At 42.0% G+C, this 21,927-nt stretch overlaps 1 protein-coding gene across 1 annotated transcript in view; it reads left to right on the forward strand.

The window, feature by feature from the left end:
• The window catches only part of KCNV1 (potassium voltage-gated channel modifier subfamily V member 1), a 73,938-nt gene extending 59,714 nt beyond the window's left edge, over positions 1–14,224 (forward strand). The window contains exon 2 of the mRNA XM_075352942.1: positions 13,026–14,224. Coding sequence (XP_075209057.1) covers positions 13,026–13,534 — 509 coding nt within the window. The 3' untranslated portion in view covers positions 13,535–14,224. The remainder of the gene's footprint in view (positions 1–13,025) is intronic.
• Positions 14,225–21,927: the final 7,703 nt, after the last annotated feature.

Below are 21,927 nucleotides of genomic sequence, written 5' to 3' on the forward strand. Positions count from 1 at the left end.
AGACTTCACGAGAGCAAATACAGAGGGCTCACCACAAGATACAATTCATTAATCAGTCTTAATCACAAAGATTCGGTCACCGTCCACCTATTGGACCTAACTGTATCTATAAATAGACACTGCAGAACATTAAAGAGAACCTGTCAAGTCCTCAAACATTATTAACCCTCATACAGGGTTAATCTGCAGGTAAGTACTGTTAGATTGCTATCCAGCCACCTTATTGAAAGCATGGCTACCGGGAGAAAGTGAACTTTGCTCCTGCTTCATGGAGCCTCAGTCTACACCTATACTCTTGGAAAGAACAATCTAGTGACATCATCACACCTGCTAAGCTGAGACACAGGCTAAGTATCACAGGAATCTGTCGTTGGTCTCCACAAAGTCATAGTTGGTATGCCAATGTTTAAAACCCATTCATGTCAATCTTTATGGGTTGGACCAAAATAACCAAAGGACCAGAGGTGGCTCCCAGGTCTGGCCTAGTTTAATACCAATGTTGGAACCCCTCTATTTCTCAGGAAACCAAAACAATTTATGAATTCCTTGGAAGTAATTCATTAGATAAAATTGTATGTGATAGAACATTTTTCCTATTGCGAAGATATATTGATGATGGAAGCTTCAATAAAAGCTGATCAGTAGAGATTTCTGAAGAATGACTTCATAAAAAAAATAGCATAAAAAAACGGAAGTTGAGAAGACCCTTAAAGGACTTGGTTTTGAAGATGCTTCTTTCTTACCAAAGTGTTCTTCTCTCCCACCTCTGGTACATATTGTTTTATCCTTCCTTGCCATTAAAATTCTTCATGATTCCTTAGCTCACAATTATAAAGACATGGAATTAGATTAAAATTGCCGCAACAGCAAAATATTTACACAAAAAAAAGAATTTTCCCAAGAATTCCTTCGCTCTATATCCTTATAATAATATAATAATAATAATAATCCTATTATAAGAAATGATATAGACTATCTAACTGCAGATCAGTGAAGAAAGCAATGATTGGTCAAAAATTTCTTGTCACCCAATGTGTTGATTTATAAGAACTAATAAGCTGAGGATCATTGTTGGTGCCGTCGTGTTAAGTTTAGTGGAAGACTCTTCGCTGTTGTCCAAGCCTAAGGCTACTTCCTAATATACTAAGGCTTCATCCTAAATATTTAATACAACTCTAACTATAGGACCAGGCTTCCAGGCTTGCTTATTTCTGTGTTGTAATGCATCACCAACGTTGTAGCTATGTACATTATGATTATATGAACTATTTCTATAAAGCAATGAATCATATTAATTGTGCAAGATTTTCTATTTTTGCTGTTTCTGTCCGTTCTTTAGACTCTTAGTGTAGGGGCAATTTGCATGTGACCACCACTTCATTCAGACTTGCTCCAATTCATACAAAAGAGGAACTCATTGTCCCATTTTTCTGTTCGATGGGGGATAAATCATCACTTATTTATCACCGATTCTTAAGGCTGCTTTACACGTTGCAATTAGTTGTGCGATCGTATTTGCGATCGCACCCGCCCCCATTGTTTGTGCGGCACGGGCAATTTGTTGCCCATGTCGCACAAAGTCGTGGCCCCCCGTCACACGCACTTACCTTCCAAACGACCTCGCTGTGGGCGGCGAACATCCACTTCCTGAAGTGGGAGGGGCGTTTGTCGTCACTGCGACGTCACACAGTGGCCTGGCAATAGAAGCGGAGGATGTGGAGGATGCAACATCGGGGCTGCGGCTGGCCACTTCATGCATTAATTTGCTTTATGCCTATAAGGAGTTGTGCCTGTCACAACCATAACAGGTGAGTACCTGTCTTACTCTTTATACCCACCTGTCTATCAGATAAGACCCTATTTTGCGCTTCTTCTCCACAGCTCTGTTTGAATAGAAGCGGAGGGGCGGAGATGAGCGGGACGTAAACATCCCGCCCACCTCCTTCCCTCCGCATTGCCGGCGGGACGCAGGAAAGCTGTGTTCATCGTTCCCGGGGTGTCACACGCAGGGCCGCCATCAAGGCATTACTACTTTGCCTGGTGTAGGGGGCCCGTTGAAGAGAGGGGGCCCGGCCAGGCCTGGGGTAAATACTTATCTTTATTAAGCCTCCGGCAGGACGGGCCCCTTCTCTTCACTGGGCCCCAGTCACAGCAGCAGCAGAGGGGCCTGACGGTGTCGCTTCACCTCCTTACATGATGAATTTTCATGCGACGGGGCGGAGCATGCAAATTAGCCATGTGCTGTAGTAGAGGCAGGGTCAGTGGAGCAGAGCAGAGCGCGTCATCGCTGGGCCTTGCAGCTGTGTGGTAAGGTCATCACTTTGCGACCTCATTACACTCCTGCAAGTAACAGCGGCAGAGTTGGCGAGGACGCGGCAGCCAGCGGGGACAGGTAAGCGCTGTGAGCTCAGCTGAAGACATTCGACGGGAGGTGTGTGAGATGGTGAGGTGGCCCACCCACTCATCTCAACCCAAGGGGGCCCACTTATCTCAGACCGGGGGGGTGGTCAGCTGATCTCAGACTGGGGGGGGCCTGCCAACCCCAACCCCTGCCTTGCCTCAGCTCAGATGTGCGGGAGGGCGCTGAAATACATCACGGGCAGGTGAGTATAATGTGAATCATGTGTTATGTGCTGCCTGTATGTGTTATGTGCTGCCTGTATGTGTTATGTGCTGCCTGTATGTGTTATTTGCTGCCTGTATGTGTTATGTGCTGTCTGATGTGTTATGTGCTGCCTGTATGTGTTATGTGCTGTCTGTATGTGCTATGTCCTGTCTGTATGTGCTATGTGCTGTCTATATGTGCTGTCTGTATGTGCTATGTGCTGTCTGTATATGTTATGTGCTCTCTGTATGTTTTATGTGCTCTCTGTATGTGTAATGTGCTGCCTGTATGTGTTATGTGCTGCCTGTATGTGTTATGTATAAGATATGTGTGTCCTGTATAGTGTGCAATATGTAGCTGTCTATGTATACTATCTGTGTATACTGTCTGCCTGTCTATGTATACTGTGTATACAGTCTGTCTGTCTGTGTATACAGTCTGTCTGTCTGTGTATGCAGTCTGTCTGTCTGTGTATGCAGTCTGTCTGTGTATGCAGTCTGTCTGTCTGTGTATGCAGTCTGTCTGTGTATGCAGTCTGTCTGTCTGTGTATGCAGTCTGTCAAAGTATGCAGTCTGTCTGTGTATACAGTCTGTCTGTCTGTGTATACAGTCTGTCTGTGTATACAGTCTGTCTGTGTATACAGTCTGTCTGTCTGTCTGTGTATGCAGTCTGTCTGTGTATGCAGTCTGTCTGTGTATGCAGTCTGTCTGTCTGTGTATGCAGTCTGTCTGTCTGTGTATGCAGTCTGTCTGTGTATGCAGTCTGTCTGTGTATGCAGTCTGTCTGTCTGTGTATACAGTCTGTCTGTGTATACAGTCTGTCTGTGTATGCAGTCTGTCTGTGTATGCAGTCTGTCTGTGTATGCAGTCTGTCTGTGTAATTTTCTGAGGGAAACAACTTCAAGGGTGCTAAGACTTTTGGCTATGACTGTGTATATATATATATATATACTGTATATATATTATACTGTATATACATACATACATACATGTTTTTGCAAAAGTGGCAGTGAGACTGTAGGAAATTTGCGTGGTGGAGGCGGAGCTGGGGGTGGAGCCTGGGCGGAGTCCCAAGGGGGCCCGAAAATGTTGCCAGTATGGGGCCCTGAAATTCCTAGTGGCGGCCCTGGTCACACGGAGCGATGTGTGCTGCCTCGGGAACAATGAACAACCGGACAATCAATTTTTTTGAAAATGAGCGACGTGTCAACGATGAACAAGAAGGTGAGTATTTCTGCTCGTTCACCATCGCACGTAGCTGTCACATGCTACGATATCACTAACGATGCCGGATGTGCGTCACTTACGACGTGACCCCGCCGACATCTCGTTAGATATATCGTAGCGTGTAAAGCCCCCTTTAGGCAAGGGTCACACTTCGCCTGATAACTTCTATGAAATCAGTAATGAGCGTGGGCTGACTCAGGGGTCCACCAACAGATTAGTAGTTCATAGGCAGGCTTGCAAGAGTTAATCTCTGCTGATCTTCTTGTGAATCATGTTTGATCGCATGCTGTGTGGGAGTTAATCACATTGGCTCTCCCCCTATGTATGCTGGCTGGACACCTCCATTAGTGCCAGCTATAGTATATCTTAGCTGGTCTGGTGAGGTGTTGTGATCCAGACTAACTGGTGGTTGTAGGACTCAGTGTTGTGTGCAGTTGTGGAGTTAAGCCTTGTTGACTTTTTGTCGCTACCTTTCTGCTCTTGCTTTTCTCCTGAGTCGCTCACTGTTAGTTCCTGTGTGTTTTTAGTGTGTCAGAGTTTTGGCTTTCCCCTGTCTGTCTTTAACTGTGTTTCCATCTCACTCCTGCCCCTTTCTTCCCTGGTGAGTGGGGGAAAAAGATCAGTTCTCAGCAGGAGCATAGCCAGGCATGAGACTCAGTCATCTCCACCATTAGGGGTAACCCTGAGATTAGGGATATCCTTGAGATCCCTAGCATGAGGGACAACACAGGAGCCTTTGTCCCTCACTTTCCTACAGTCAAATTGGGACACATTTACAATTTAATATCTTACAGAATTGTAATTTATCTGTAAAAATCGGATGCGATACTAATAGTCAATATGGCATCAGATTTTTTCTCGCATGATGTGATTACTCATGCTGAATACACCTGAGAAAAAAAAACAGGTCTGCACCGCCTCATGGAATAACATTGGTCCGAGTGCTATCCTTTTTTATATCGGATTACATTTTTCTGATTAATGTGCTTGAATAGGCGAACCCATAGGATAAGTATTAATGATACAGGATTTAATGGAAAGTCCCTTAAAAGGTTTCAGATCCAAACACAGATAAGCTGTTTTTGAAGTGCAGTAGTCTTAAACTTTCTTAAAGGGGTTGTCCACTACTAGGACAACCCCTTCTGATTCCACATATTTCCACCATGTAAAATAATAAAGCCTATACTCACCTCCCATAGCGCTGCCCTTCCAGCAGTGTTCGGACTCACATTCCCGGGGCTCCCTTGGGGTTATGACATAATTAGAGCCCTGCGTCCAATCAGTCAGACTTCCTTCTCCTCACCTTCGGACCAAACGAGCAATCAACAGGAAGTGAACACAGCCGCAACGTCCACTTCCTGTTGAGTTACTCATTTGTTCTGAAGGCGGAGAGACAAAAGCCGGCACTGAATGGATGTAGGGCTTGCATTCCGTCACAACTCCACGTGAGCCCCGGGAACATGAACCGCGGCACCACTAGAACGGCGCCGGTACAGGAGGTAAGTATAGGCTTTACTATTTTCCCTGGGGGAATCATGTGGAATCAGAAGGGGTTGTTCTAAAAGTAGACAACCCCTTTAATTTGGGGGCTATTTTCTTGTTTGTTGAAGACTGTTTGTAGTCAGGATCCATTAAATGTATTCATTATAGGGGAAAACCCCTTTAATTACTGCAGAGAACAGTCTGGTAGGGAACATAAGAGAAATTCTTCTGATAGATCCTCACTACAGAGGAAACTGTTTGAAATCCGGATCCAATAATTAACCACAGGATTTTAGAGATTACGAGAAAATATACCTTGTGCCCAGATACATCTGTCTTCAAAACTTAATTTTGTTTAATATTATTCCAACTAAGAAAATTATAATTTTCAATAACAAATGTCCAATAGATATTAATACGAAAAACCTGCAGAATGAAATTCAAGCTAATTCATATTAGATTCCGTATGGCCCCAAACATGAATAATTAAAGCATATTCAGTTTTCTCTTATGTAAACGCAATGAATAAATATATGAGAAAATAATTATTATTAAATACGTTTGTTCGTCCTTTAACCTTGGCTGTTATTGCCGCGCTGATGCCACCGGCGCTCGGTTATTAAGATTCTCAGCAGCTTCCCAGAGGAGCAGGTCTGTGGCAGAACACGGTCAAAAGGAAATACATATGTATCAATAGTCACCAGAGCATGAAAGAAAACGAAAAAGAAAAAAAAAAAGTTCTTGACGTAAGGTTATGCATATTTCTAGTTCGGATGATCACAAATGCAGAACTTCTCTCCGGGGTTATCCTTTATTCCTCTATATTATGATGCCATAAAGGTATCCAAAAACTGCATTTTTTGTGACTACAGAGATAAAACCTCCATATACTTGGTTAGATTTTAACCCATGGTCCTACATGGTAATCACTGGGTCACCATACGAACTTTACAATACTGTGTTGGGAGTATGAGGTAGAGCGAGTTCTAGGTTCCAGGTGGGTTAGGCACTATTTGCAATATCTCATGAAGTGGAATGCTTATGGTCCTGAAGATAAGTCCTGAGATAACTCATAGGATTTTCATGGAGATCGCGCAGTGGAAGAGTTCCATCAGCGATGTCAGTGTCACAGTAGACCCAAGAGTGGTAACTGGAAGGAGAGACCTGCACTGGCCTTCAGACTAAATGTACCCTGAGCTTTCTCTCAACCCAGACGTACACTTAAAGGTGGTGGGGTCTGGGCCCCCAGCATGTCCCTGACTCCTGTCCAGGCCCTGGTGTAATTCCCTCCACACCCACCACCCAGGGGATGGGCCAGGACTGTGGTCACAAAAAAACCCAACGACTAATAAGACAGACAGGGATGACAAGCATGCTCACTCACACAAGAACAAACAAGGAGGTAAGGAGATTGTAACTAAGAAATGAGGGTAACTTCCACACCAAACGACAGTACACAGCAGCAGCAGGAAAAACCCTCAATGCTCCAGACCAAGCTCCAGAATGAATTCTGAACAACCGGCACCCTCTGTTAGGAGCAGAGGGTATTTTTCCAGGTTGGGAGTGGTAATAAATGGAAACACCTTAGCCGAGGTAATCAGCTTGCTGCCGGCAAGAAAACTGACATTAACGTCGCATATGCCGAAAGGAAAAAAAGACACATTTAATGTGTTGAGTCAACGATGGTAATAAGAGACTCTGGTACTGAGCCTGTCAAAGAGAGACGACCTTGACAGTCAGATGATAAGGGTTTCTGAGAGTTTAGTGGCACCTCATAGAAGGGGGTGGTACCGTCATGCCTTGGTTTTAAGACACGATCTGGTGACCTCTTGCTGAATGGTTAGTTTCCTTCCTTGTTGACCCACAAGCAAATCGAGTCCAACACCAGGGCATGAGAGTACCACCCCTTTCTATGAAGGGCCACCGAACCCTCAGAAACTCTCATTCTCTAACATCACGAATAGAAAGAACTCTTTCACCAGGTCATCTACATGAAAATCCTAAGAATTAACCCAAGAGTTATCCTTAAGGCTATGTGCCCACGCTACAGGATTTACCGCGGATTTACCGCGGATTTTGCCGCGGATTTACCGCGGATTTGCCGAAAATCTGCAGCAGCAGCACTTCCAAGCCATTTCAATGGCATTTTGGAAATGCTGTGCCCATGCTGCGGATTTTTCCGCGGCGGATTTGCCGCGGATTTTGATCCGGAAAAATCTGCAGCATGTCAATTGTTTGGTGCAGATTTGGTGCGGATTTTTGGCTTTGAATGGGGAAAAAAAAAAAAAAAAATCCGCATCAAAATCCGCGGCAAATCCGCGGTAAATCCGCGGCAAATCCGCGGGTGCGGATTTGCCGCGAAAGTCGCGGATTTTCAGGCAAAAAAATCCGCAGGGACATTCTAGCGTGGGCACATAGCCTAAGACCATAACCATTCCACTCCACGAGATATTGCAAACAGTTTCTGACCCACCTAGAATCCAGAACTCATTATACCTAATACTTTGTTGGGATTAGGATAAAAAAAACAACCAAAGGGCAAAGATATCAAAACATCACAAAATCATAAAATATGTAATTGGTTGTCTGTAACGCAGTGTATTAAAGGGATTGGGGGTCAGGGAGCTTCGTAAATTAAGGCGGCGTCACACGCTACGATATATCGGGCGATATGTTGTCAGGGTCACGTATTCCGTGAAGCACATCCGGCATCGTTCGAGATATTGTAGCGTGTGACAGCTACGAATGACTGTGAACGAGCACAAATACTCACCTTATCGTTGCTCGTTGACACGTCGTTCATTTTCATTCCTCCTTCTGCGCGCCGGTTGTTCATCGTTCCCGAGGCAGCACACATCGCTCCGTGTGACACCCAGGGAACGACGAACACAGCTTACCTGCGTCCCGCCGGCAATGCGGAAGGAAGGAGGTGGGCGGGATGTTACGTCCCGCTCATCTTCACCCCTCCGCTTCTATTGACCGGCCGCTGTGTGACGTCACTGTGACGCCGAACGTCCCTCCCCCTTCAGGAAGATGTTGTTCGACGCCCACAGCAAGGTTATTCGGGAAGTAAGTACGTGTGATGGAGTAAACGACTTTGTGCGCCACAGGCAACAAATTGCCCGTGATGCACAAACGACGGGGGCGGGTGCGATCGCTTATGCGATCGCATGATATATTGATGCGTGTGATGGGGCCTTAACACTTAGCACCCATGCACAGCATAATGTACAGTGGCATGCAAATTTTGGACACTCCTGGTCAAGTAGGCAAGTTGAAGATTAAATGATCTCTGAAAAGCCAAACTTAAAGATGACACATTCCCTTTATATTTTAGGGGGAAATTTTTTTTTATCTTTTACATTTTTAAATTTACAAAAAAGGAAAATGGGCCATTTTTAAAGTTTGGGCACCCTGCATGGTTAGTATCTAGTAGCAACCTGTTTGGCAAGTATCACGCTTGTAAATGCTTTTTGCAGCAGCCAAGAGTTTTTCAATTCCTGTTTGAAAGATTTTCATCCATTCTTCCTTGGAAAACTCTTCCAGTTCTGTGAGATTCCTGGCTTATCTTCCAGTTCTGTAAGATTTCTGGCTCGTCTTGCATGTACTGCTCTTTTGAGGTCTAGCCACAGATTTTAAATAGTGTTCAGATCAGGGGACTGTGAGGGCCATTGTGAAACCTTCAACTTGCGCCGTTTAATGTAGTCTTTTGTGGACTTTGACCGGTGTTTAGGATCATTATCCAATTGTAGAATCCATCCTCTTTTCTCCTCTCTTCAGCTTCAGCTTTTTTACAGATGGTGTTATTTTTGCATCAAGAATTTGTTCAAATTTCACTGAATCCATTCTTCCCTTTTGTTTCTTGTGCCATGAGCTGCAACACAACCCCAAAGCATGATTGATCCACTCCCATGTTTAATGGTTGAGGTAATTTTAATCAGGGGTGCCCAAACTTTTGAATGCCACTGTAGGTGATAAATTGCTGAGGCCCCAACAAGCACTACAACAGAAGACTTGAGCACCCATTCCAGAGGATATTCAATGGAGCGATGGGCCATTTAAAGTCTATGAAACTGATGGAAATAGCTGAATTGAGTATGCAACAATCTCTGTAAGTCTCATAGACATTGAATGGAGTGCTAGTGTGCATGTGAGACCACCACTCTTCTCAACTGGTGGACATGAGTTCCTGTTCTCTTGATTGGTGGGGGTATCAGAGGTGGACATCCAGCAATCCGACAATTATGATATACACTGTAGCTATTTTAGACCAACCCTTTAAAGCAGGGGTCCCAAACCTGTGGCTTAGAAGACACAATTGGCTTGTGGGCCTGTGAATTATGTCTTGTGGCTGCATGCCAGCTTGGTGCATTATCAATAGGTCTAGCAAACAGCTAAGAACTCCTTATGGTGACTTTTGTGAGTAGTCCCGCAGAGAAGGGTAGATCTGGATTAGTATATACTTTCCTTAGGGGTTTAGGCAGGAGATAGGATGATGCTTGAAGCTGAATGATGCTTGAAGCTGAATGATGCTTGAAGCTGGATGTGACAGCATGGTGGGAGTGAGTGATGCGACAATGCTGGATGGGGGTAGCGACACAACCCTTTGGATGTAAGTATACTGCCTCTGTGTGATTTCTGTGGGAAGACTTTGGCAATTGATAAACCAGTTATGGGAACTCTGTATAATAATACTATAAAAGAAAAAGAGGCAGGAACTGGATGTCACCTCTTGGGGTTCTTGATGTTGTGACCCTCTCTCAGAACTGAATGTGGCTCTTAAGGTAAGAAAAGTTGGGGATCACGTCTTTAAGAATTTAATCTCATCATTGATAATTTGTTTCATATGTGAGCTGCCACACCACTCAGCTGTTTGTCAGGTACGCACGTCACCACTGGTGATGCTGCATTGAGTAGCATGTTAACACGCCCCTGTGGGCGTACTACCATGCTAAGAGGGCAGACTAGTCAAGGGAAGGAACGCCCTTACTTCTAGTCCCTGCACTCATTAGCATATGATAAAAGATATTTAGAATTACCTTTTCTAAAGATCTCTTTATCTATGCTACTAGATACAGGGACAGTTAGGCAGGACTTAGCAATATGCACACAGAACTGCTCGTGGTTCTGGGCGCATATTGCATCTGACCGGTTCACTTTAAGTCTTCTGATGGTTTATTGTGCAACAGTTGTAGGAACTTATTACACTGAATGTCCACTTGTGAGATAATACAATATATTATAAATCTATCATATAAGTTTTGTGATATATGTCCTCAGTTTTTTTTTTTTGTTTGGCTGCAGTATCGTTCCATTAGGACAGAGCTGTGATCTGTGACTACAATTTAGCAACATCGTCTACAAGGAGAATCCATACTAAACACTTCAAAAGACCATGTTTAAACAAATGTATCAATCTTTATTAACATGATTAAAAACATAAACACTAGACATAATAGACATATTTAAAAATTGACAGAAAACAAGGTGCAGGATAGAGGGTCCACCATAGTTCATTCATTTATAGTATCACAGAATATTTAGTTCATGATAATATTCTCATTTATTTATAGTATCACAAAGCATTAAGTTCATAATAGTGCTTCACTAATTTATGTGTACCAAATATTATAATCTATATATCTCCTCTTGCTCCTCAATATTTAAAGGGTTAAATCTCTATTTCATCACTATAATATTCAATACATCAAACCAAGAGGATATAAATTGTTTTCCTTTATAGTATCACAGAATATTTAGTTCATGATAATATTCTCATTTATTTATAGTAACACAGAACATTGAGTTCATAATAGTGTTTCACTGGTTTATGTATACCATATATCAAAATCTATATGTCTCCTCTTGCTCCTCAACATTTAAAGGGTTAAATCTCTATTTCATTATAGTATACAATGCATCAAACCCAGAGGATATGAATTCCCAGATCTAAGATATATGAAAAAAGTAGAAATCCTCTCTCTCCGTTCCCATGAGAGGAATTAGCAGAGACCTCCCAGGCAAGAGGAAGGAACAAATAAGCAGTTGGTTAGTTTTTTAGGATACTTTACCTAGGCAGACCCTCCCCACACCACTCCAACGATCGTTTCAACGTATCTTCGTCAGGGGACTCCTGACATATAGATTTTGATATATGGTATACATAAACCAGTGAAACACTATTATGAACTCAATGTTCTGTGTTACTATAAATAAATGAGAATATTATCATGAACTAAATATTCTGTGATACTATAAAGGAAAACAATTTATATCCTCTTGGTTTGATGTATTGAATATTATAGTGATGAAATAGAGATTTAACCCTTTAAATATTGAGGAGCAAGAGGAGATATATAGATTATAATATTTGGTACACATAAATTAGTGAAGCACTATTATGAACTTAATGCTTTGTGATACTATAAATAAATGAGAATATTATCATGAACTAAATATTCTGTGATGCTATAAATGAATGAACTATGGTGGACCCTCTATCCTGCACCTTGTTTTCTGTCAATTTTTAAATATGTCTATTATGTCTAGTGTTTATGTTTTTAATCATGTTAATAATGATTGATACATTTGTTTAAACATGGTCTTTTGAAGTGTTTAGTATGGATTCTTAATTGGAAACACTTTGGGACCACATTAGTATTTTTCTAATAGCTGATAACTTCCTTATGAGTAAATACTGATCGTCTACAAGGAGTCTACAGTAGTCTGAGACACACCTCCCTCTCATCATTGGTCCAGACCACCACTGTCTGCTCCCCTGCACACCAGCCTATCACAGGAGTGCCAGTAATTCAGTACATGGAGAACTGATTTCAGTCAGAGCAGGGATTAATCTAGGGTACAGGTTAGTGAAAAATATATCCTGTATGGCGGTATTATGGGGGATTGATGACAATCTTTACTTTATTTTAGACAGATTCAGTTTGTGCAGTTATGTGTGACAGTGACTGGGGAGAGGAGGGGCAGGGGCTCCTAGACTGGCCCTCAGACTAGTGGGACCATAACTATTCCTTATCTCAGCGTTACATCTAAAGGTGAGGACATCTGAGCCGCCTTCCTGACCCTGCTCCAGACCAGCCCTGATCTTATACCCCCTACTCCAGAAGAGGCCCATGACAGGAGTGTGATAAAACCAACACAGATAGACAAACAGGGGAAACCAAAACTTTACATAAGACAATAAGAGGTAAGGAGCAAAATAAGTGCAGGGAAGAAACAACAAGACGACAAGAGAACACCACAGCAACTCCAAGCACCACGCTATATAATCACCAGCAGGACTGGGACACAACAGCTCACAGACTAACATAGCAATAAACTATAGTCGGCATGGGAAGACAGATTCCACCATCTTAAAAAGGAGGGGAGTAAATGTGATAGGTTTCCAACAACATGTGATCCCAGAGGTAACCAGTAGGTTGGCAGAGGCTAACTCTTGCTAGCTTGACCATTAAAAAAGCACACAGCTGGTCAATGCCCGAGCCTGCCTGTGTAACTCAGAAGCACCAGAGAAACCATAGTGTAGAGTGTCAGAATCTGGAGTGTGAACAACGTCTGATTCCACCATGACACTCAGCAAGTTTTGAGCAAAACTCTGTGTAGCATTATATATTTTCTTATCCTGAAAAACCCTAAGATTTTTATGATAACATGAATGATAATAGCTGATTTTTGTCTTTTCACATTTCAGGTTTAAAGTCTTTAGGAATGACCATCGCTCAGTGTTATGAAGAAGTCGGCCTTCTCCTCCTTTTCTTGTCGGTGGGCATTTCTATATTTTCTGCCTTGGAATACGCCGTTGAGTATAACGTCCCGGACACAACTTTCACAAGTGTCCCCAGTGCCTGGTGGTGGGCGACAACCTCCATGACAACTGTAGGCTACGGAGATATCAGACCGGACACCACGTTTGGTAAAATCGTGGCATTTTTGTGCATTTTATCTGGGATTTTAGTTTTAGCATTGCCAATAGCTATTATCAATGACCGATTTGCTGCTTGTTACTTCACGTTAAAAATGAAGGAAGCAGCTCTGAGGCAAAGAGAGGCCTTAAAGAAGCTAATGAAAAACATCAGTACTGAATCCGACATAAACGTAAATCTAAGGGACATTTATGCTAAAAGTGTAATGGAAATGTTACGGCTGAAAACCCGAGAACGAGCGAGTACAAGAAGCAGCGGAGGAGATGAATTCTGGTAATTCTGGAGTGTTTGGGGTTTGGTTTATTTTTGTTTGTTTTTTTAACTTTTTGTGTCTAAATTACAATTTTGCTTTACTTGGATGTGGCTTTTTGCATGCAGATATAGCAGGCATTGGTCATTTTATTTTTTCGGGATTTTATTAGGCTGCACTTTTCGCTTTGGTGATGGTGATCAATCCAGCTTTTGGCCACATTAAAGGCGCCCTCCTGCTGCACAGGTTCTCGGATAGGTCATACGAACAACACAAGATCTGAGATACAAGCCGGAACCTTCAGGGTACCTTCAAGAAACCACCATGGATCTCTCCATCAGAGAGGACTACCTAAAAGAAATTTTGGGATGGTTATCTGGATTTTCAGTAAAGATGAATGCATCAGGAAAACTTTGAATTCATTTGTTCGAATAATTTCTGGGAAATTCAATTCACGGAGAAGTTGTTCTTTGCGAATTTAAAGGGGTTGTTCACTATTAGGACAACCCCTTCTCGTTCCACATGGTTCCACCTATTAAAATTCAAAGACTTATACTCACCTCCCATACGGCGCTGTTCAAGCAGTCAGTGCTTGCATTCCTGGGACTCGTGAGGTTGTGATGTCACGCGAGCCTCACGCCAGCTTCTCTCTCCCCGCTTTCAGACATATAAGTAATTAATAGGAAGTGAGTGGCAATCGCAACTCTCACTTCCTGATGAGTACTCATACATTTGAAGGCAGGGAGAGAGAAGCCGGCAGTGAATGGGCGTGAGGCTCGCGTGACATCACAACCTCACATGAGCCTGAGCACCAGCACTGTTGGAACAGCGATGGCACAGGAGATGATTATAAGCCTTTTTATTTTGAGTGGAGGAAATATATGGAATGGGAAAGGATTGTCCTAGTAGTGGAAATCCCCTTTAAAGCCCCTTATTGTGCTCTGGGATCTCTTCAATAACTGTAATAAGTAAAAAATATTAATCATGCTTATACTCACCGTTCACCTCTTCTGCCCCTCCGCTACTCACCTCCACCCTTCTTGTCCTTGTCGCATCTTCGGTTTAGCATCAGCAGCACGGTAAACTCTGGGGCCTTGGTTGCTAGGCTGAGGCTTCTGGATTTGGTAGGCCTGGCAGTGCTGTAAACTCTTGGGCCTTGGTTGCTTGGCTAAGGCTTCTGGATTTGCTAGGCTTGGGAGTGCTGTACACTCTGGAGCCTTCGTTGCTAGGCTGAGGCTTCTGGATTTGCTAGGCCTGGTAGCGCTGTAAATTCTGGGGCCTTGGTTACTAGGCTGAGGCTTCTGGATTTGCTAGACATGAAGGGTTCTGAACATGTGTTGCGGCACACTCCTTGGCGTCATGGGCTGCAACGTTTGTGGGCTCATGTGCAGAACACTCTGGGGTCTATCAAATCTGGAAGTCTCAACCTAGCAACCAAGACCTCAGGGATTTCAGCACTGCCAATACTGATCTGAAGGTGCAACGAGGACCAGATGGATGGAGGTGAATAGTGGAATGGCCAGAGAGGGGAGTATTAGGATTTTTTTTATTTTGTCACATTTTGATGGCCTTTTATTGTTTACTTGTTTTAAACAGACTACCCCTTTAACTATATAGCCTGATGGATTTACACCATATAAAATAAACATAAAAAAGAAGATAAATAATAAAGAACCCTAATGTAAATTAAAATGATCAGCTATAACATTTCAGGTACAGCTCCACACGCCAAAATCATGCAGTGACTGTGATTTTCCAATGGATTGGGAATTGGTTGCATGATTTTTTCTGGTAAAATCAATTTTATTTCAATTTTCGATAATTATGTATGAATGTAGACTCCTTTGTGGGAGCAAACTAATCTTAGATCAGTTTTTTACATTTTTCAAGCACTTAGATTGCCTGTTGATTGTTGAGGGTCTTTGTCCTGGGGCCCCCATGGCATGTTCAAAAGACCACTGAAAAGTGCCCATGGAAGAAGGCAAAAGCCCATAGTTCCTGCGTGACTTTGATGGCTTGTTTTAATGTTAAAGAGGATTAATTTATTTTATAATTCAATAAAAAAAGTAAATAAAGTAAAATACATGATATGATGTAACAGCGCATTACAACATGTACAGTACATACTCACCTTTATAGTATTTTTGAACTACCAAAAAAAGTAGAATATTGAATTGGATATACTTGAAGTCAATTTCCTTGTGGTTGGTAAAAAAAAATCGGTGTAATTTTTGTAAAGTTTTTTAAAATGTGGAATATACCTAGATGGCCTATCTCTAGGGACTACCCGATTATTTGTGCGAGTCCCCAGTACAAAGGGGAAGTGGTGTCAACTCTAAAGGGAATCTGTTACCATTATTTTCCCTCTTAAGGGTGCTTTACACGCTGCGATATCGCTGAGGAGATATCGTCGGGGTTACGGTGGTTGTGACGCACATCCGGACTCGTTAGCGAGATCGCAGCGTGTGACTCCTCTGAGCGACCGTAAACGATCGCAAAAGAGGGAAAAATCGGTGGTCATGGAGAGGTCGTCCTAAAACAAAATATCGTTTTTTGCTCAGTAGCGATGTGGTTCGTCGCTTCTGCTGCACCTCACATTGCTGTTTGTGACACCGCAGGAGCGACATCCATCACCTTACCTCCGTCCACCGGAAAAGGCAGAAGGAAGGAGGTGGGCGGCATGTTCCGGCCGCTCATCTCCTCCCCTCCTTTTCTATTGGGCGGCGGTTCGGTGACACTGCTGTGACGTCGCTGTGACGCTGACCAAACTGCCCTCTTAGAAAGGAGGCGGTTCGCTGGTCACAGCAACGTTGCAGAGCAGGTATGTGCGTGTGACACTGCCGTAGCGATAATGTTCGCTACGGCAGCGATCACCACATATCGGCCGTACGACGGGGGCGGGTGCTATCGCGCTCAACATCGCCAGCAAATGCTAGCGATCTCGTAGCGTGTAAAGTACCCCTTAGTCTGACAGCAGCATAGTGTACAGACAGAGATCCTGATTCCTATGATGTGTCACTTGTTGGGCTACTTGCTGTTGTTTTTATAAAATCACTGTTTTATCAGACGGGGATTATCATATATATCTAGATAGATGATAGATATGAAGGAAGGTACAGACATTGGGTCGTGTATGGGTGTGACTTCGGGTGGGGTGCACAACACTTATTGGTTTCTTCAGGCTGCTGTCCATCACCCAGCTGCTGTCCTCATCATAGACTAAATATACAGACCCACGCAACAACAGATTTCACTTGACAACCAAACTTACTCAGTTTATTCTTCACGTTCTTATGACAGACACGGCCTCACCCGTCAAGGTTCTAGTTCTTCTGTTTCTAGGGTACTCTTTCTTGACCTGTCCCCTCTTATCTTGGAACAAATCCTCAATCTGCCCCCCTCTTCAACCCACTGTCGTCCGCTTTATGGCCCTGATGGTGCACGACTCAGCCCACCGGAGTGAGCCGTAGGCCCCGGACCTCTTGAGGTTACCTCAGGGTTCCCTGACTGTGCCTGACACTGTGCTACATCATCTCTTACTCAAAGCCTTCTGCAAAACTTGTTCTCAGCTGCACTGTAACCAGGAAGTGACTCCCTCTGCTCAACAACCAGGAAGTGACTCCCTCTGTATTCCACCACAGGTCTTCGCACTCCGAGGCACTGCGTCCCAAGTTCCCCTGCGGGTTGGAAGCAATAGGTATCACCAGATGTTGTGTGTGTGACGATCTGATGTGTGATTGTGTGTGTGTGATCTGGTGTGTGTGATCTGATGTGTGTGTGTGTGTGTGTGTGATCTGATGTGTGTGTGATCTGATGTGTGTGTGTGTGTGCAATCTGATGTTTGTGTGTGAGTTCCAGCCGGAAACAGGGGAGGACCACTGTGGAGCATACCTATTGGTAGCGCCCGCCAAAGATCGCAGGAGAACCTTGGAGTGACACATACGTCCAGGGTCTGGTAATTATGATTCTCCTGAGAAGGCGGGGTCTGCGTTTTTTGCTTTTTTTTGGGGGGGGGACTTATCCTCAACTCATGTTTCCCCAAGAATAAGCCCTACCCCAAAAATAAGCCCTAGCGCATTTTTTAGGGTCAAAAATAATATAAGACAGTGATTTATTTTTTTAGGAAACATGGTGGACGTACGTACGTACAGACGTACAGACAGACGTACAGACAGACAGACGTATAGACAGACAGACAGACGTATAGACAGACAGACATATATATAGACAAACAGACAGACAGACAGACAGACAGATAGATAGATAGATAGATAGATAGATAGATAGATAGGTAAAAGGACGGATGGATGGGCTGACTGAACCTGCTGCCACGTAGTACTTCAAAATCATGAGCTCTGTATAATCCCACCACTAATTTCTGCCTATGCAGCATGTGGGGAAAAAGCTGACAATCGGTGGCTCAGCATTCAGAGAACTGCTATATCTGCAGCAGAGAAAGCTGTGATATCATGAAAATGATAGCTGACATCTCAGTATGTGACACATCGCTGGAATCAGGGTCTCTGCCCCTACATCATTCTGATCTCAGATGGAATAACAAAAATCTGGTGACAGATTCTCTTTAATGGTGTATTTTGAAAATATACAAAACTCATGTCCAGCATTGGAAAAACAAATTTAAATTTTTTCCCAAAAAAAGAACAAAAATGCAATGTGAATTTTTGACTGATTTCGCACCTTAGTTGGAGTGAAAGGAGCTGAGTTTTAAAACCACTGAACCAGTGAACGGGGCAGTACTTTTTTTTTTTTAGAGAAAAACTTATATGATTTTTTAATCTTGGAAAATTCCTTTACATAGAAGCCACCAAGGACAAAGCCATGTCATAAAGAAAGATGATGTTATAAGATGAATATCTTACTAAATATATGAATGATATAGGCTGTGTTCACACATTTAGTATTAAGTCTAGGAAGGAACTATGCTGTGTAAAATATATGAATTTTTGCAATGTTTTTGATGCTTTTTTAATTGCATTTTTTACCCCCATTCATTTGACTGAGTAGAAAAAAAAAGCTGCAAAAATTATGAAAAAAAATAAAATGCTGCAGATTAAAAAAAAACACTCTAAAAGCTGAAATCTGCAGAAAAAAAATAATCACAGTGTGCAGGAGACTGAAAAAAATTCTCATTCACTTTGCTGGTACTATAACACTCCACAGAAAAAATGTATGGAAAAAAAACCCACAATACAAATATGACATGTTACACAGTTTTATTCAACTTTATGTTTCCAAGTAGCTCTTTGTAAGATTTCTCTGTTTCTGGCTAAGAAATTAGTTCAGGACTTCACTCTTGATAATTCAGAATTCTCCATTAAGATATTGGACAATATTTTTTTTTTCCATCTTTAACAAGCACAATTTGAAGAGAAGCTGTTGTTTTAATTTTTATTTCATAAATAGTACACATAAAAATAAGAAACTTGGTAATATATCTTATCAGGGAAATTTACTTTCTTTCTGCTCCTAAATTGATGTTTTGCTCTCAAGTCAGCTATAAAATCTGTATTCAGTGAAGACAGATTTTCCCATTACTGAGATAGGAGACGACAATTGGTGTTTCTAAAATTCTATGGAGGAGTAGGCGGAGGAGCTAGAGGCAGTCCAATAGATATTCTGCTTGTATCAGTTCTGCAACATCAGATTTTACCCAAAAATTGAGAATTTTGGGAATAAAAACTCAATCCATGAGAAGAAAGAAGCAGATTCTCCCCATAAGATATATTACAAAGCATTATTGATTCATGAAGAAAAAAATAGATAAATACATATAATAATAATGATAATAATAATAATAATAATACAGTTATTTTTTAATACATTTCCCCAGGTGCAAAGCTTTATAAATAAATGAGTGAATAATATTTATTTTATAAGTTTCTATTTTTTTATCATCTTGAAAAAAAAAGTGTTTCGATTTTCAACAAAAGGAAAAAAAAAGCCATAAATAAAAAAAAAATAACTCTGAGCCTTCAAAAATGATTTACAGCCAAAACGATCAGACTCTAGAGCAGCAGCCAGCGTCTACAATAATCTTTATTTTACCTACGGAAATATTAATCATAGGCGAAACGCTTGATAAAACCCTCGATCGTTCCTTTTTGAGAAGTTTATTGGACGGTGATGATCAACGTGACTCAACTTCCTCTTCTGTCACTTCTTCCAAAAATGCCTGCCGCAATGAGACAGAAAATTGACAAAAGATTTGCAAGAAAATATAACATAGTTATCAAACAAAGGTAAAATACGGCAAATTTTACTCCTTGGGTTGACAATGTGAGTACCACCTGATGAAAGAGATGTTAAAATTCTCTCCAAAGCCTATGGACGCCTTTGGAAGTTCATTTTACTTGTATTAGTGGTGACTACTATTTACATAAAATTGCACTAAATTTTAGATTTCAATTTGTAGGTCTTCATTCATTTCATACCCCCTTATGAGTAGGTTGCAGGCTGATCTTACATCATGCTGTGCATCTGTTCCTTAATATATCCCGGACGCTGCTGCCTTTCCCATCTCCCATGTATTAATGCAGCTTCATTCCTGGAGCAATTTTCCCCTCTACAGCTGTTATTCTAGCTTATTTTTGCCTCAATGTGACTCCAAGTGTCCTGCCCCGTGGACGTCGCAACACCTGAATAGTGTTACACCGGGGGAGGGGAAAACCTCAGGCAAGCGATGCAAGATGAAGGGTAGCCTTAGCGCTAGGGAGAGAGGAACGGGGTTACCTCCTAACACTCACCCTAATGTCCCTAGATGGGTCCTTCCCCTGTCACATTCCTAGACCCTCACTGGCCCTGAGCTCATCCTGACTAGTGAGGGCCAGAGAGACACTAGTCTTGCCGCTACAATAAGATAACATGAGGTAGGTAAGTCAAACAGGTGGGGAAAGACACAACAAAAAGCATTCCTAGGTTTCTTCTGTAGGAACCTCGACAGCTGCAATAGAAATGACACCACAGCTATGCAGCAACAAGCTTCGTCAACGTGGACAGCATAGATATGAGCTATAACCGGCATAGAGAGGAGTGAGGAGCAAATATTTATAGCAGAAGGAAATGGCTACAGCTGAGTTTACAACTACCTGTTAGATCACTGCAAGGTAGAAATGAACCTTAACCCCTACAGTACCTGATAGAATGAAATATGCTCCAACTCAGTGTAAATGACGAGTGGGCACTAAAGTGGTTCTGCGATCCACAGTATGCTGTGACCTTCTGATCACAGACCCCCCAAGATCATATCATGCCTTCAACATGGTCAGCTTAGGAATGAGCTATAGCCGGCATAGCGAGGAGTGAGGAGTAGCTATTTATAGCAGAAGGGAGTGGATGCAGCTGAGGTTACAACCACAGTACCTGTTAGATCACTGCAGGATAGAAATGAACCTTAACCCCTTCAGTAGCTGACGATGCTCCAACTCAGTGTAAATGATGAGTGGGCACTAAAGTGGATCTGCGATCCACAATGCGCTGTACCCTTCTGATCCCAGATCCCCCAAGATCATATCAGGCCGTGACACACTTGTAACAGTTTTCTCTGCCCTCCATAATAATGTGAATGCTTTCCTCACTCTCTCCTACTATATATAACCTCCAACACAATTACCTCCAAGAGCAGATATTACTGACCAGCTGTCTGGGTAAAAGACAAAATTATTTTGGAATTTTAACGAAGACTATTTTAAGAGATTTTTAATCAAACCAAAGGTATGCATAGCCTTTAAGGGTAAATGTTATTTTGTACTAAAAAATGATAATAACTTTATACTTTTGAAGCCTTTAAAATTCACTAGTCCTGTACATATTGTCTCCCTAAGATAAAAAAAAATATACGAGCTTTATATTGACATGCTGGACGCAGTCATTTCATGGGCCGAACTGGACTGCATTTTGACCACTATCTGATACATGTAGGTTTTGGCCTTTACCATCGTGTGGATTCCACTCACTGATATAAATTTAAACATTCATACCAAATGTGTAAAAAAATAAAAAGTAGAAACACAAAATTATTTTTCCATTCTAATTTTATTTTTCATATTTTATTAATTCGATAGAAGAAAAAGTAACATGTTATTATTGTTCCTTGGAAGCAGGGATGGGATTCTACATAATGGCTTTGTATATATTTTATGTACATTCAATATTTAAATGTCACATTGTGTGATTTTGTTGGGTAATATTTAATGCCATTACATTTTTTATTGTGTTACATATAGGCCTTAAAAAGTAAAAAATAAAGAAACCGATTGTTTTAATTGTAAAGCATTGAGCCTTTTTCTTTCATATGTAAATATAACATTGTTTATTCCTCGTGAATGAAGAAAAAGAACAATTAAAATTAGTTTGTTGGATCAGATTTTCTTCAGGGACTTTCTTGTATGTGTGGCGCCCCT

This window comes from Anomaloglossus baeobatrachus, chromosome 6 (assembly GCF_048569485.1).
Source record: "Anomaloglossus baeobatrachus isolate aAnoBae1 chromosome 6, aAnoBae1.hap1, whole genome shotgun sequence".
Taxonomy (NCBI): domain Eukaryota; kingdom Metazoa; phylum Chordata; class Amphibia; order Anura; family Aromobatidae; genus Anomaloglossus; species Anomaloglossus baeobatrachus.